The sequence below is a fragment of the Pipistrellus hanaki genome (genome assembly GCF_964339955.1).
Source record: "Pipistrellus hanaki genome assembly, chromosome: 9".
NCBI lineage: Eukaryota > Metazoa > Chordata > Mammalia > Chiroptera > Vespertilionidae > Pipistrellus > Pipistrellus hanaki.
In genome coordinates, this window is record NC_140511.1 from 77,479,139 (window position 1) to 77,491,618 (window position 12,480).

At 67.8% G+C, this 12,480-nt stretch overlaps 1 protein-coding gene across 2 annotated transcripts in view; it reads right to left on the minus strand.

The window, feature by feature from the left end:
* The window catches only part of AHNAK (AHNAK nucleoprotein), a 29,233-nt gene extending 17,290 nt beyond the window's left edge, over positions 1–11,943 (minus strand). For both annotated transcript variants that reach the window (XM_084895728.1, XM_084895727.1), the window contains exons 1-4: positions 11,789–11,943; positions 1,738–1,858; positions 1,372–1,528; positions 872–1,059 (exon numbers count right to left, since the gene is read on the minus strand). In XM_084895728.1, the coding sequence (XP_084751854.1) occupies positions 872–1,059; positions 1,372–1,528 (345 nt within the window). In that variant the 5' untranslated portion in view covers positions 1,738–1,858; positions 11,789–11,943. The remainder of the gene's footprint in view (positions 1–871; positions 1,060–1,371; positions 1,529–1,737; positions 1,859–11,788) is intronic.
* Positions 11,944–12,480: the final 537 nt, after the last annotated feature.

Here is a 12,480-nt window from a genome sequence, read left to right on the forward strand (position 1 = left end):
GTATTATCACTGACTGCTTCCTGCACGCCCCACAATGGAGACCAAGCCCACCACCTAGGCATGTGCCCTTGACCAGAATCGAACCAGTGACCCTTCAGTCCGCAGGCCGACGCTCTCTCCACTGAACCAAACTGGCTAGCGCGGCTCTCAACTCTTAACTCCCTGGTGTGTTTGTTTAAGCAGGAGGGGGACTTCCTGGGAGCGGCTGTGCCTGGTCGAACTCTCCCTGCAAGCACCCCCTCTTTGTTACATAAACAAGCCGTCAGAAGGAGCAGGGAATCGTCCCTCAGGCACTTTGCGGCCCAGCTTCTGGCTCACAGGTGAGTCCAGGCCTCCGGAAGCAGACAGAGGTTCTGTGAGCGCTGGCCGGCATCATCCCGGGCCCCGAGCGGTCGCTGCTGGGTTCCCGGTCAGGCTGCCCGGGTTGCAGCTCAATCCCCAGTAGGAGGCGTGCAGGAGGCAGCCGATGGTTGTTTCTCTCTCTTTCCATCCCCCTTCCTCTCTCTCTAAAATCAATTTAAAAAAAAAACAAAACATATTTAGAAAAGGAAAGGAAAGGAAAATGTTCTGTGACACAGACCCGGGCACCTGGGAAGTGATTTCAAAGATTCTGGCGCCGCGTTGGGGACTCACCAGCAGCATGAGCGGGTTCCCAGGCCGTGGCACTCAGGACAGACAGACACTTAGAGGCCACATCAGCCACGGGCCACACGTGGAACAACAGGGACAACCAGGCCGACTCCGCAGAGGGCAGAGGGGTGAACTCAGGAGAAGGAATGGCACGAGGCCCCGCAGGCAGCAGCGGCCTCGGGGAGGGGGACCTGCGGGCGGCGGGCGGGAGCTCGGGGCGCGGCCCCCGGCGGGCACTCACCAGAACCACCTCAGAGGTGCGGGAGCTGAAGACCTCGTGCGTCCAGGTCTGGCCGGGCTCGGGGGAGCGGTCCCCCTTCCGGTGCAGCTTCAGGCCCACCGTGTGGTGGCCCATGGTGCTCAGCAGCTGCGTCACCTCGCCGGACTGCAGGTTGTCGAAGTAGATGGTGGCGCCCACAATCTGGTCCCCTGAGCCAGAGGAACAGGAAGCGGGTCTCAGGAAAGCCACACACACACACACACACACACACACATTCCATGCAAGGCAGGAGTGGCAGTGCCCACTGTCCAGGGCTTAGACCGGCCAGCTGATCGCCCAAGCGTGGCGCAAGCTCACGAGGACTGGGAGCGAGTGACGGACACAGGGTGGGCGAGAGAAGGCTGGCCTTGGGTACTGGCCATCCTGCTGGCACTGGGACCAGACCTTCCATTGCCACGTGCCCACTGCTGCTTGCCCCCTGCCCTTCCCCCCTCCGCCCACGCCCGCCCCCGAGGACTCACCCTCCTTGACCACCCCGGTGCGGGCCGCGGGGGAGTTCTGCACGACCTCCTGCACGAAGACGCCGTCGTCCGTCTGGGCGATGGTCAGCCCGTGCGAGCCGCTGCCCTGCCAGTTGGGCAGCAGCAGCTCCCGCGTGGGCTCCTCCTCCTTCTCCATCTGGGACGAGGGAAGGGGAGGGAGCGAGCTCAGACCGGGGGGCGCCAGGCAGGGCGGTGAGGGGCGAGGAGGCCGGGGGTCGTGGGTGGGCGAGCTCCCGGGGCGAGAAGCACCGGCTGCCAAGTGCCCCCCGAGCCCCGCCCCCCGGTGCCACCCAGGGGTCTCCGCACCCCCACCCCGCCGCCTCCTCACCACCCCCTCCTGCTGACCTTTTGCAGGACTCGTTCAGGAGCAAAGGCCTTGCCAGGAGCCCGCCCCTCCTTCCGGTCCTCTCCTCAGTCCTCCCCTCGGTCCTCTTCTCAGTCTCTCTCGGAGTCACGGTCACACAGCCTAGGGGAGAGTTCACAATGAGGCTCGAACCCGGGCCAGCAGGTTCACAATGAGGCTCGAACCGGGCCAGCAGGTTCACAATGAGGCTCGAACCCGGGCCAGCAGGTTCGAACCGGGCCAGCAGGTTCACAATGAGGCTCGAACCCGGGCCAGCAGGTTCACAATGAGGCTCGAACCCGGGCCAGCAGGTTCACAATGAGGCTCGAACCACGCAGGCGATGATATTCTGTGCCCCAGGCTGGACCCTCGCTGCCACCCACCGTCCATTCCCTCCAGACGTGACTCAGCCTGGAAGCCGGGGAGGGGGGGGGGGGCTCGGAGGCCAGACCCAGAGTCAGAGCCGGCTCCGCTCCCTCCCCGCGGGCGCCCTGGCCAAGCCCCTGCGCCTCTCAGACCCCCCCTCTCCCCACAGCGAGGCGGTGAGCCGGCGAGGCGCGGCGATGAAGGATGTGGGTGAGGACGGAGGAGAGAGCGTGTGCGCGAAGCTCTGCGCACAGGACCTCGGACAGACACCAGCCTCAGGAGGGGGACACCACGGCCCCAACCGGCAGGTGGGAAGAGTGACCGTCACAGGCCAACTGCTCCGGGTCCACAGTAAGGAAGCAAGTCTGCCTGGGCTCGGACCCAAATCTGTACCCCCTTCCCCGGCACCCTGTCCCTCCAGGCACCCTGTCCCTCCAGGCACCCTGTCCCCTGTCTGCGCCCCACCCCTCCCCCACACCCTGTCCCTCCCGATTCTGTCCCCCCGGCACCCTGTCCCCCCCAGATCCTGTCCCCCCGGCACCCTGTCCCCCCCGGATCTTGGCCCCCGGCACTTTGTCCTACCAGGGCTGCAGCTCTAACCAGCAGACACTCCTGTGGCCCAGCGCTGGGGGCACCGGCAGGCCGGGGAGCAGGGTGTGGGGACAGTGACTCTGGGCCTCCCTGTCCAACTCAGTCCTCAGGACCAGGGGCCCTCGCCCTCGCCGGCGGGACTGAGGCCTGGCCGGGAGCAGCCGGACAAAGGAGCCCGGCCCCAGAGGCTGGAGTCCAGCTGCGCGGCCTGGGCTGGTGAGTCAGGCCGCTGCTGCCCACGCCGGGCAGGGCCAGGCCCAGGTGCTGGCACAGAGACCCGCCCCGAGCGCGGCCCAGGAGCAGCAGCAGCAGAGGGGCCCGGAGAAGGCCCTGGGCACAGCCACCGCCCACAGGCGCCCACAGGAAACGGGCGTCTGTGTCCCCGCAGCAGGTCCGTGTGACGGGGGGGGGGGGGGGGGGGGCGCGCGGCACCCCGCCCAGCACCCCGCCCCGCAGCTGTGCACCCAGGAATGAGTCAGCCGCTGATAAAGGTGCGTCTGCTGCCCGGGCCACAGGCGCAGCGGGCAGAGCGTCCCCGCGGGCTGAAGGGTCCCGGGTTCGATTCCGGCCATGGGTACACGCCCAGGTGGCAGGCTCGACCCCCGGCCCGCTCAGGGCCCGTGTGGGAGACAACAGTAGATGTGTCCCTCTCACACCGATGTTTCTCTCTCCCCGACTCCCTTCCACGCTCTCCAAAAATCCCTGGAAAAAGCCCCGCGGGTGAGGACCAACAAAAATAACAGACGGAGGAGCGCACGCCCCACAGTGCCCGCCGCCCACTCGCTGCTGCCCCGCTCACACTTGCTCAGCGTGCTCCGCGCCAGACCTGGAGGTTTGGGAGACTCAGTCCCCGTCCCGGATATAAATTATGAGCCAGGTGCTCTGGGTGTGCCCAGTTCAGAATGTTCCGGAGGCTTGGGAGACTTGGGGTGGGGATGAAACAAAAATAGGGTCTTGACGGCGTAGTTTGCCTCTGAGAAACGGGATTGCTCGTGGGTATTCACAGGCACTCGGCCGTTCCAGTGTCGGGCAGATCACAGCCTGGGGGGGTGGGGGGGCAACTTCGTGGACCCAAGTGCCCCCACCGCCTGAACTCACACCTGCGGTCTGTGGCTGGGAGCAGAGCCGTGCAGGGGGGCCACACACCCCCCCCGAGGGCAGAGGAGCCTGAAACAGCAGAGCTGGAGCCTCAATGGCGCCCGTCCCTCTCCCCTCCACACACACACACACACCCCCCCCCGCCCCGCATCCAGGACTGAGAAGCCAGTCCTGGACAGACAAGCACCCAGCAGGGTGGGGAGCTGCCCGCCTGCAGGCCCTCAGGCCTCAGATCCCTGCAGCACCGACGCCTGGCACCCGACTTCCTCCTTGGGCGGCCCCACCCTCAGCCTCGCATCCTGGTGCTGAGCCAGCAGCAGGTGAGGGGGGAGCGCCAGCTCAGCCGCCGCATCTCGCCCCACCCTCCCCGCTTCCCCGATGAGTCACCGCGGCCACGGCGGCTCCAAACATGCGAAGGGTCACACCTAACGCCACCCGGCAGTGCTTCCGGGCCAGGCTTCCCTGCCGGCTCCTCAGACGGAGCCCCAGGCCGGACAGGGCCCCAAGCCGGTCAGGGCCCTGCACACAGCCGGGAGGCTGGGAGGGCCTGTGCCGGGCCTGGACCCGGCGGATGAAGGCCCCCCCGGGGAGAGAAGGGCCCACGGCCTGAGAACGGGAGGCCCCGCCTGCCACCCTGCTGCCGGGCTCGGCCGCCTCCTGGTACCGCCGGGAAGGACCCCCCTCCTGATATGGGCCATGCGGACGGCAGGCAGGGGTGCTGGCAGGGGCCTGGAGGCCCCGTGGCCAGGGCTGTTCTCTGCATCTGGGCCCCAGCCCTCGGCTCCCCCACCCCTGGAGCCTGCGCCCAGGGCAGCCGGCCCTCCCTCCGCCCACTGGAGCCCAGGGGAGCCGGCCACCCCACGCAGGCCCGTGGCGCCACCCGGAATTCTGTACGTCCAGCCAAGGTCACAGCCTTTGGAGCTGTGCTGGCCAGCATGCTGGCCACGTGGGGTGCTTACATTTAAATGAGTGGAATTCAATGTAAATTTAGTTCCTGGCCCTGGCTGGTGGCTCAGTCGGTTGGAGCTCTGCCTGTGCACCGAAGGGTTTTGGGTTCAATTCCCGTTCAGGGCATTTCCAGAGGCTGTAGGTTCGATCCCCGGTTGGGGAAGCAACGGATCGACATTTCTATCTATCTCCCTTCCTCTCTCTAAAAACCCAATAAAAACATGTCCTTAGGCCCTCGCCTGTGTGACTCAGTGGATAGAGCGTCAGCCTGCGGACTCAAGGACCCCAGGTTCGATTCATGTACCTTGGTTGCAGGCATATCCCTGGCGGGGGGGGGGGGAGGGGGGTGCGGAGGCGGCTGATCAATGTTTCTCTCTCTTTGATGTTTCTAACTCTCTCTCCCTCTCCCTCCCTCTCTGTAAAAAAATCAATAAAATGTATTTTCTTAAAAATAAAAAATAAAAAAAAAGCCGAGACCGGTTTGGCTCAATGGATAGAGCATCGGCTTGGGGACTGAAGGGTCCCGGGTTTGATTCCGGTCAAGGGCATGTACCTTGGTTGCGGGCATATCCCCAGTAGGGGGTGTGCAAGAAGCAGCTGATCGATGACTCATCGATGTTTCTAACTCTCTATCTCTCTACCTTCCTCTCTGTACAAAATCAATAAAATGTATTAAAAAAAATAAAAATAAAAAAATAATATATATATATATATATATATATATATATATATATATTATTGGAGAGGATTAAAAATAATCCACAAACATATCCTCAGGTAAGGATTTAAAAAACTAAAAAAAATTCTTGCTGGGTCAATGTGGCCCAGGGGTTGAGCGTCGACCTATGAACCAGAAGGTGGAGGTCACGGTCTGATTCCGATTCAGGGCACAGGCCCGGGTTTCAGGCTGGGTCCCCAGTAGGGGGCGTGCACCGGAGGCAGCCGATCAATGATTCTCTCTCGTCACTGATGTTCTATCTCTTGATTTCAGAGAGGAAGGGAAAAAGAGAATCACTGATTGGCTGCCTCCTGCAGGTCCCCCACTGGGGATGGAGCCCACAACCTGGGCAACAAACCATGGTGCCCCGACCAGGACCCACACCCTGACCTCCTGGTTCACAGGGCGACCCTCAACCATCCACCACGACGCTGGGCAATAAAAACATTCTGTTTGTTTGTTTAGTTCACTGGTTGCATGAGCCACATTTCAAAGCCTAACGGCCACCATGGGGGCCGACAGAGCGCATTTCCACCTGCAAACAGGTCCCAGCGGGCCTGCTACCCCCACAGGGAAGTGAGGAGGGGGTGAGCATGGGGAGCGCCAGGGCCCTCGCCCAGGGCCTGCTAGCTGCCCCCTGCCCGCGCCCCTCCACCTGACGCCGCCTCGCGGGGTCCTAGTGGTGGGCGGCAGCCGGGGTGGGACTGGAAGGCAGGGGCCGCCAGCAGGGCAGAGAGAGCGGGAGATGGAGAGGCCACTCCGCTAAGGCCGAGAGGACACAGGTCTGAGACCCCGGGACGGAGTGCAATTCCCGCCAGAGGCAGCGGAGAACGAGGCGAAGCCTCCGAGGGGCTGTGCAGAGCAGGCCTGCGCGCCTGGGCCGGGGCCACCCCTGGACGGGCCCCGGAGGGGGGCTCCTCGCCCAGGGCAGGGGTTCCGCCAGGTGTGACCCCAGAGGCGCATCCTCTCCCGCCCCCCCCCCCCGGGAACACTGCCCCTCCCTCCCCGAAGCCCATGGGAGGGCCGCGGGCGGCTGGGCTCCGAAACGGGTGGGGCTGGCACGTGCCAAGGTGACAGGGACCGCCGGAACCGGCGTGGCTCAGTGGACAGAGCGTCGGCCTGCGGGCTGGGGGACCCCAGGCTGATTCCGGTCAACGGCATGTGCCTTGGTTTCGGGCACATCCCCAGTAGGGGGTGTGCAGGAGGCAGCTGATTGATGCTTCTCTCTCTATCCCTCTCCCTTCCTCTCTGTAAAAAAATCAATAATATATTTTTTTAAAGATGACCGGGACGGATACACCCCCCGAGGGACTGGCCCTGGGCCTCCGGGCCTCTGTGCCCCAAACCTGAAGACATACGGGCCAGAGAGGCACCACCTGCCCAGCCCCCAGCGCCGGAGAGATGGCATCGAGGGAGAAAGCACACACACCCGCCACGGAGAGGACATCACCGCAATGCAGCTCCCTCCGCCCGGGCGGACCACCACACACACAGGCCGGGAGGGGCAGGCCCGGGCCCAGAACGTGACTCACCGCAGAGGCAGAGGGGCCGCCAGAGGGGAAGCCCCAGCAGGAATCACAGGACCGAGGATCCCTGTTCAGAGAGGGACACACCCAGGGCCCCCTCCCTGCCGCTCACCAGCCACCACAGAGGAAGCGAAAGCTCCCGCAGGACACCGGCTGTTCCACGCCCGGGGGCCCGTTCCATCCCCAAATAACTCCGCCATTAAAAATTCACGTCCGTCTTTCAGAGACCAGCACCCGCCCCAGGGCAGGGGACTGGCCTCGGCAGAGACGGTGGAAATGCACGCGCCTCCGCCCCTTACACACACACACACACACACACACACACACAAACAAACATACACACACAGAGAGAGACACACACACACACACACACACACACATATATACACACACACACACATACACACACAGAGAGAGACACACATACACACACACACACACACACACACACCGAGCAACCGCAGAGGACGGAGCAGGGGAGACCACAGAGACAGAAACCTGCACCGGAGGTGGGTGAGGACCAGGGACACGCCCACAGGAAGACGGGCCTCGCCTGGTCCAGCGTGGGGACAGCGAGCCCTGCACCCGAGTGCACACATCCAGGCGTCCCGGAGCCCGTCCAGGCGTCCCGGAGCCCGGGGTCGGAGGGGTCTTCTGGCCAGGAGTCTAGGCGGGGCTGCCCGAGGCCCAGCTCACCCGCACACTGTCCTGGGCCCCGGGTCAAGGCCAAGTGAACCTTCCCTTCCCAGGACCCCCGAGGCAGCACGGAGGGCGGGCGGGGCACAGTCCCCACCCGAGGAAGGCAGACCCGCGTCCCAGGGGCACAGGGAGGGCCCGGCGGGTTCTGGGCGGTACACCAGGGGGTGCTCTCCGCTTGAATGGGGTGTGCGTTGGGGGATGGGGTCACGGGGAGAATTACACATTCACCAGGGACACGTTCGGAGAAGACACACAAGGACGTGTGCACGCCCAGCACACGGACACGCTCTCAGCCCCATTCCCTGTTCTCTTTCCTAATAACTCAGTTTTATTTTATTTTTTAAATATTTTGGGGGGGGGGTATACATTTTTATATATTGCAGAGAGGAAGGGAGAGGGGGAGAGAAACATCCATCAGCTGCCTCCTGCACCTCCTACTGAGGATCGAGCCTGGCATGTGCCCTGACCTGGAATCCAACCCATGACCTCACAGCCCATGGGACGATGTTCAGCCAACTGAGCCGCCCCAGCCGGGCCCCATCCCGCATTCTGAGCAGCCCAGAGCCCGTGCCTTCACCCACCACAGCCACGCCTGTCAGAGCAGGCCCAGGCAATGCCCCCCGGTCACTCTGCCCAGGCTCTCTGCCTACCTCCCCTCCCACCCCCCTGCACCGGCCTTTCTCCCTGATGCCTGGGCCACAACCCTCTCCCACTCCCACCCCACTCTGGGCTCCATCGTGACTGCCAGGGTGTCCCCGCCTCCCCAGCCCCACGGCTGCCTCCTCGGCTCTGCCCAGGCCTTCCCCCGCCCCCTCCCCTGGCCACTTCCCCCGGGAGCTCCCAGTTCCCGCTTCCAGGGGAGGGAGCTCCCTCGTTCTCCCCTGACCAAGAGGGGCTCCCCCCTTCCCCCCACCCCCCCCCCCGTCCTCACAGCACCGCCTTCTCCAGCAGGTCCCACGCCGGGCTCAGAGCCAGCGAAGGGGGGGCCTCCACTACAGCCTGGGGGCTGCCCCCGGGCCCCAGGGGCACCCAGACCGTAGCCCCCCACCGATGCCCAGCTCGCCACCCAGTGGCCGGGCCAGGCCACTGCAGGGCGTTTGGCTGCCGAAGAGCCGCCCCCAGCCCAGCGGGACGTGCAGCGGACTCGGCTGCAGGCACTTCCCCTTCCCCTGGAACCTCCGCCCGGCCCCGGGGACCGGGCAGGATGCCCCTCCCGCCCCAGCGCAGCGCGCTTGGCCCCGCGCCCAGGTCCGTCCCCCCGTCCGCCCCCCCCCGCCCCGGGCTCAGACACCAGCTCCAGGGTCCAGACTGTCCCCGACGGAGAAAGTCACTTCCGTCCCCACCTGCAGCCCCTGCGGCTCTGCGGTCACCATCCCGGCCCCACCAGCCACAGGCACACCCAGCGGTGACACACCCAGGCCCACCGGGAGGGAGCCTCTCGCAGGTCACAGCACGCCCCAGGCCGGGACAGGGCAGACACAGGGCCCGGACACCGTGAAGCCTGAGCCCCGGCCCCGACCCCCAGGACCACAGGCCCCGATGGGAACCCCGGCCCCAGAGCCACACTCCGACTGAGCCCAGGTGGTCCCCCCTCGGCCCCCCACCCCCCTGCAGGTATGGAGGTCCCGGCAATGGCAGTGCCCGTGTGAAGCGTGGGAACAAAGAGCAGAGGCCGGACCCTGCTGCTGGGACTGTCCCTCTCCAGCAGCCACCTCCCTTCCACGCGGCCCCGCGCCTGGGAGGGAAACTTGGGGGGGGCTGGGGCTGGGGCGGGGGGAGCCAGCTCTCCCAGTCTGCCCCTTTGTCTGTCCCCAGGCGGTTCCCAAGTTCTGAGGAGGGTGGTGACCACACCCCACGCCCCACACACTCCTCCACCCCCACAGCTCCGCCTGAACCCCTCAAACCAGCTCCTCAGGCTCTGCGGGCGCGCGCTGCCAGGCCGGGCAGCCAACTGCACGCTGAGCCAGAGAACCCAGTCCGGCACTCCACCCAGGGCCTCCCCGGGACCCCGGGGACCCCCAGCTCATTGCCTGCCCTTGGCCGGGCTGGCCTCCGCCCTCCAGGCCTCCCACCCGGGCTCTGGACCCCACACCCTGAGCGAGACCAGGTGGCCCGAAGCCTCAGCTCTGCGGGGGCAGCTCTCAGGGGCACCCGGAGCTGCACCCTCGAATCCAGCGGTGGGGCTCGGCCTGGGCAGCACAAGCTGGCTGCCTGGTGGCCGGTTCTCGGACTAATGTCCCTGGGCAGAGCCTCTAGGTCAGGGCTCCGACCTCCACCCCAGCAGCCCGACCTCACGTCCTCTGCCCGCCCGGCCCTCAGGGTCCCAGGTCCTCTCCCGCCCGCCCTCACCCCCCAGCAAGGAGGTAACCCCTAGCCTGGGCTCCCTCCATCCCCGCCCTGCACACACCCCTCCCAGGGCGGCCCGGCCCCTCATCCCGGCGCTGGGAGAGGGACGCTTCCCCAATCAGCTTCGGAAAGGAAGTGAGGGCCACACCCTGCCCGGGGTTCCCCGATGGCGGGCGAGAGGAGAGGGGCTGGAAGCACGATCCACTCCCCCAATCTGGACCCAGCACCCGGGTGGAGGCCCTGGCATGCCTCCCGAGGCACCTTCAAGCTCCCCCTGTAGCCCCCCACCCTCCCCTCCCTGGCCTCACCTATCCCCACAGACCCCAAGGCAGCACTGCACCCGCAAAGTCAGCAAGGCCCTGGCCCCGCGGGGCTGTCCCGGGACATGTGACCCTGCAACAGGAGCTAGGTTCTAACTCAGGAAACTTCCAAAACCTATTACCGGGAGCCCCAGGCTGCGCTGGGGACCTCCGTCCACAGCTTTCCCAAAAAACTCCAGGCCCCGGTTCCCGGGAGGGTCCGCCCTGCCTTCCCGGCCCAGTCCTCGCAGGGCACAGGCTCCCCCTGGCCCGGGCGCCTCGCGGCCACACCCAGGCCCAGCACACGCGGCTCCATTCTCTGTGGTCACCCCGGGGGTTCCGGCCAGTCAGAGCTGGGGTGCCCTGTGTGCCCACTGCGCCTCCTCCCACGCACGGGCCCTGCCCGCCGCGCGCAGACCGGCGCGTCCCTCCCGCCCGCCAGGCCGCCCCCCAGTCCCCCGCCCTGGCCCCGCGGGGGCGCCCAGCCCGGGCTGGCCGGGCCCTCGCCCTCCGGTCCCGCACGGGGAGCCTTACATAACCCGGGCGTCCACCCCGCAGCGCCCGCCCCCGCTCCCGGCCGGGCCCCCGGAGCCGCCGCGGGCGCAGGGCTGCAGAGCGCGGGCCCCTGCGCCCGGCCGCCCGCACCCCGGCCCCCCCGGCCCCTCGCCGCTCCCCGGGCTCTGGTTTGAATTAGCGGCGGCTCCAGCCTCACATTCCTCAGCCCTGGCGCCCGGCCAGGCGCAGGGCGGGGGCCGCCCGGACGGCTGGGGTGGGCTGGGGGAGCGCCGCCTCCGGGGGAAGGGGCGGTCCCGAGGCCGCGCCGCCCGCACCCCCGCCCGCCCGCCCACCCGGCGCAGGAATCTCCCCGATCACCCCCACCCCCACCCGGCCCCGGCCCGCGGGCGGCGGCGAACTCAGTCCGCGGCCCGGGAGAGGAGTGCTCGGCGCCGGAGCGGAGGGGCGCTGGGCGGGGCGCCGGAGGGGCTCGGGGCCGCCCGGAGCGGAGGCCCAGAGGCGGGAGGACACGGCTGGGTGGGGCCGGGAGGACTGGGGACTCGGAGTTCCCGGCGGCGGAGTGTGGGGACGGGGAGGGGCGGCGGGGGGTCGCCCCCTCGGGAACGTCCCCCGTCCGTCCGTCCACGCGGATGGGACGGGAGCGCAGGGCGCGCCGAGCCACCGCCCCGGGGAACGGGCGGGGGCTGGGGCGCGGCGCAACGGGGCCCCCAGCCCGCCCTCCGGAGCCACGCGGGCCCGAGCGACGCTTCGGAGCGACTCTCCAACTTCGCCCAACTCGCACCCCAACTCCGGAGCCGGAGTCCGGCTCCCCGCGCGGCCCGGGCGCTGCCTCCCTCGTTCCAAACCGGGGATCCTCCCCGCGGCGCCTCGCCCGAGCCCGGCCCCCTCCCCTCCGGGCTCCGGGTCAGCGCACCCCACCCCCCCGGCCGCGGGGCGCGGGCCCTACCTGCGCGCTCGGCACCGGAGCCCAGCGGGGCGCGCGGCCCGCGGTCTCGGGCGGCGGCGGCGTCGAGCCCCGGGCGGGCGGGGCGGGTCCGGCAGGCGGAGGTGCAGTCCCCGCGGCGGAGCTGCTGCGAGTGGCCGGGCCCCCGTGCGAGGAGGCGGCTCTTGAACTCGCGGGGCGGCGGGCGGGTCTGCCTGGGCCGCGGAGGGCGGGGCCGGGCGGGGCCCGCGCGGGGCTGGGACGAGCGCGCGGGGCGGGCGCGGGAGGGGCCGGAGGGGCTGCGGCGGGGGCGGGCGCGGGGAGAGGGGGAGACGGGGGATCGGGGGCGCGTGTCCGCAGTGCCGCCCTGCCCACCCGCCCCCGGGCCCGGCCGCGGCCTGGACTTCCCACCGACGGGGGCAAAGGAAGCCGCCGCGGGTCCCCGAGGCCGCCCGTCCCGGGAACCGGGAACCAGACCGTTTTCCACGAAGGACCGACCCAGGGGCTCCTTCCCAAAGCGGCCGGGGCTGGGGCGTCCAGCCGGACACTGGCCTTTGGGGTTCTTTCTCAGCACCGGCCGCTGCCCTGCAGAGCCCAGGCCCTTCGTTTGGTTCCCGAGCTCCATGCACCCCCTTCCCTCTTTCGGGGGGCCGCCAGCCCCTCCCCCCAGGACCGGCCTGGAACCGGGTCCCTGGCGCTCAACGCCAAGCAGCGAT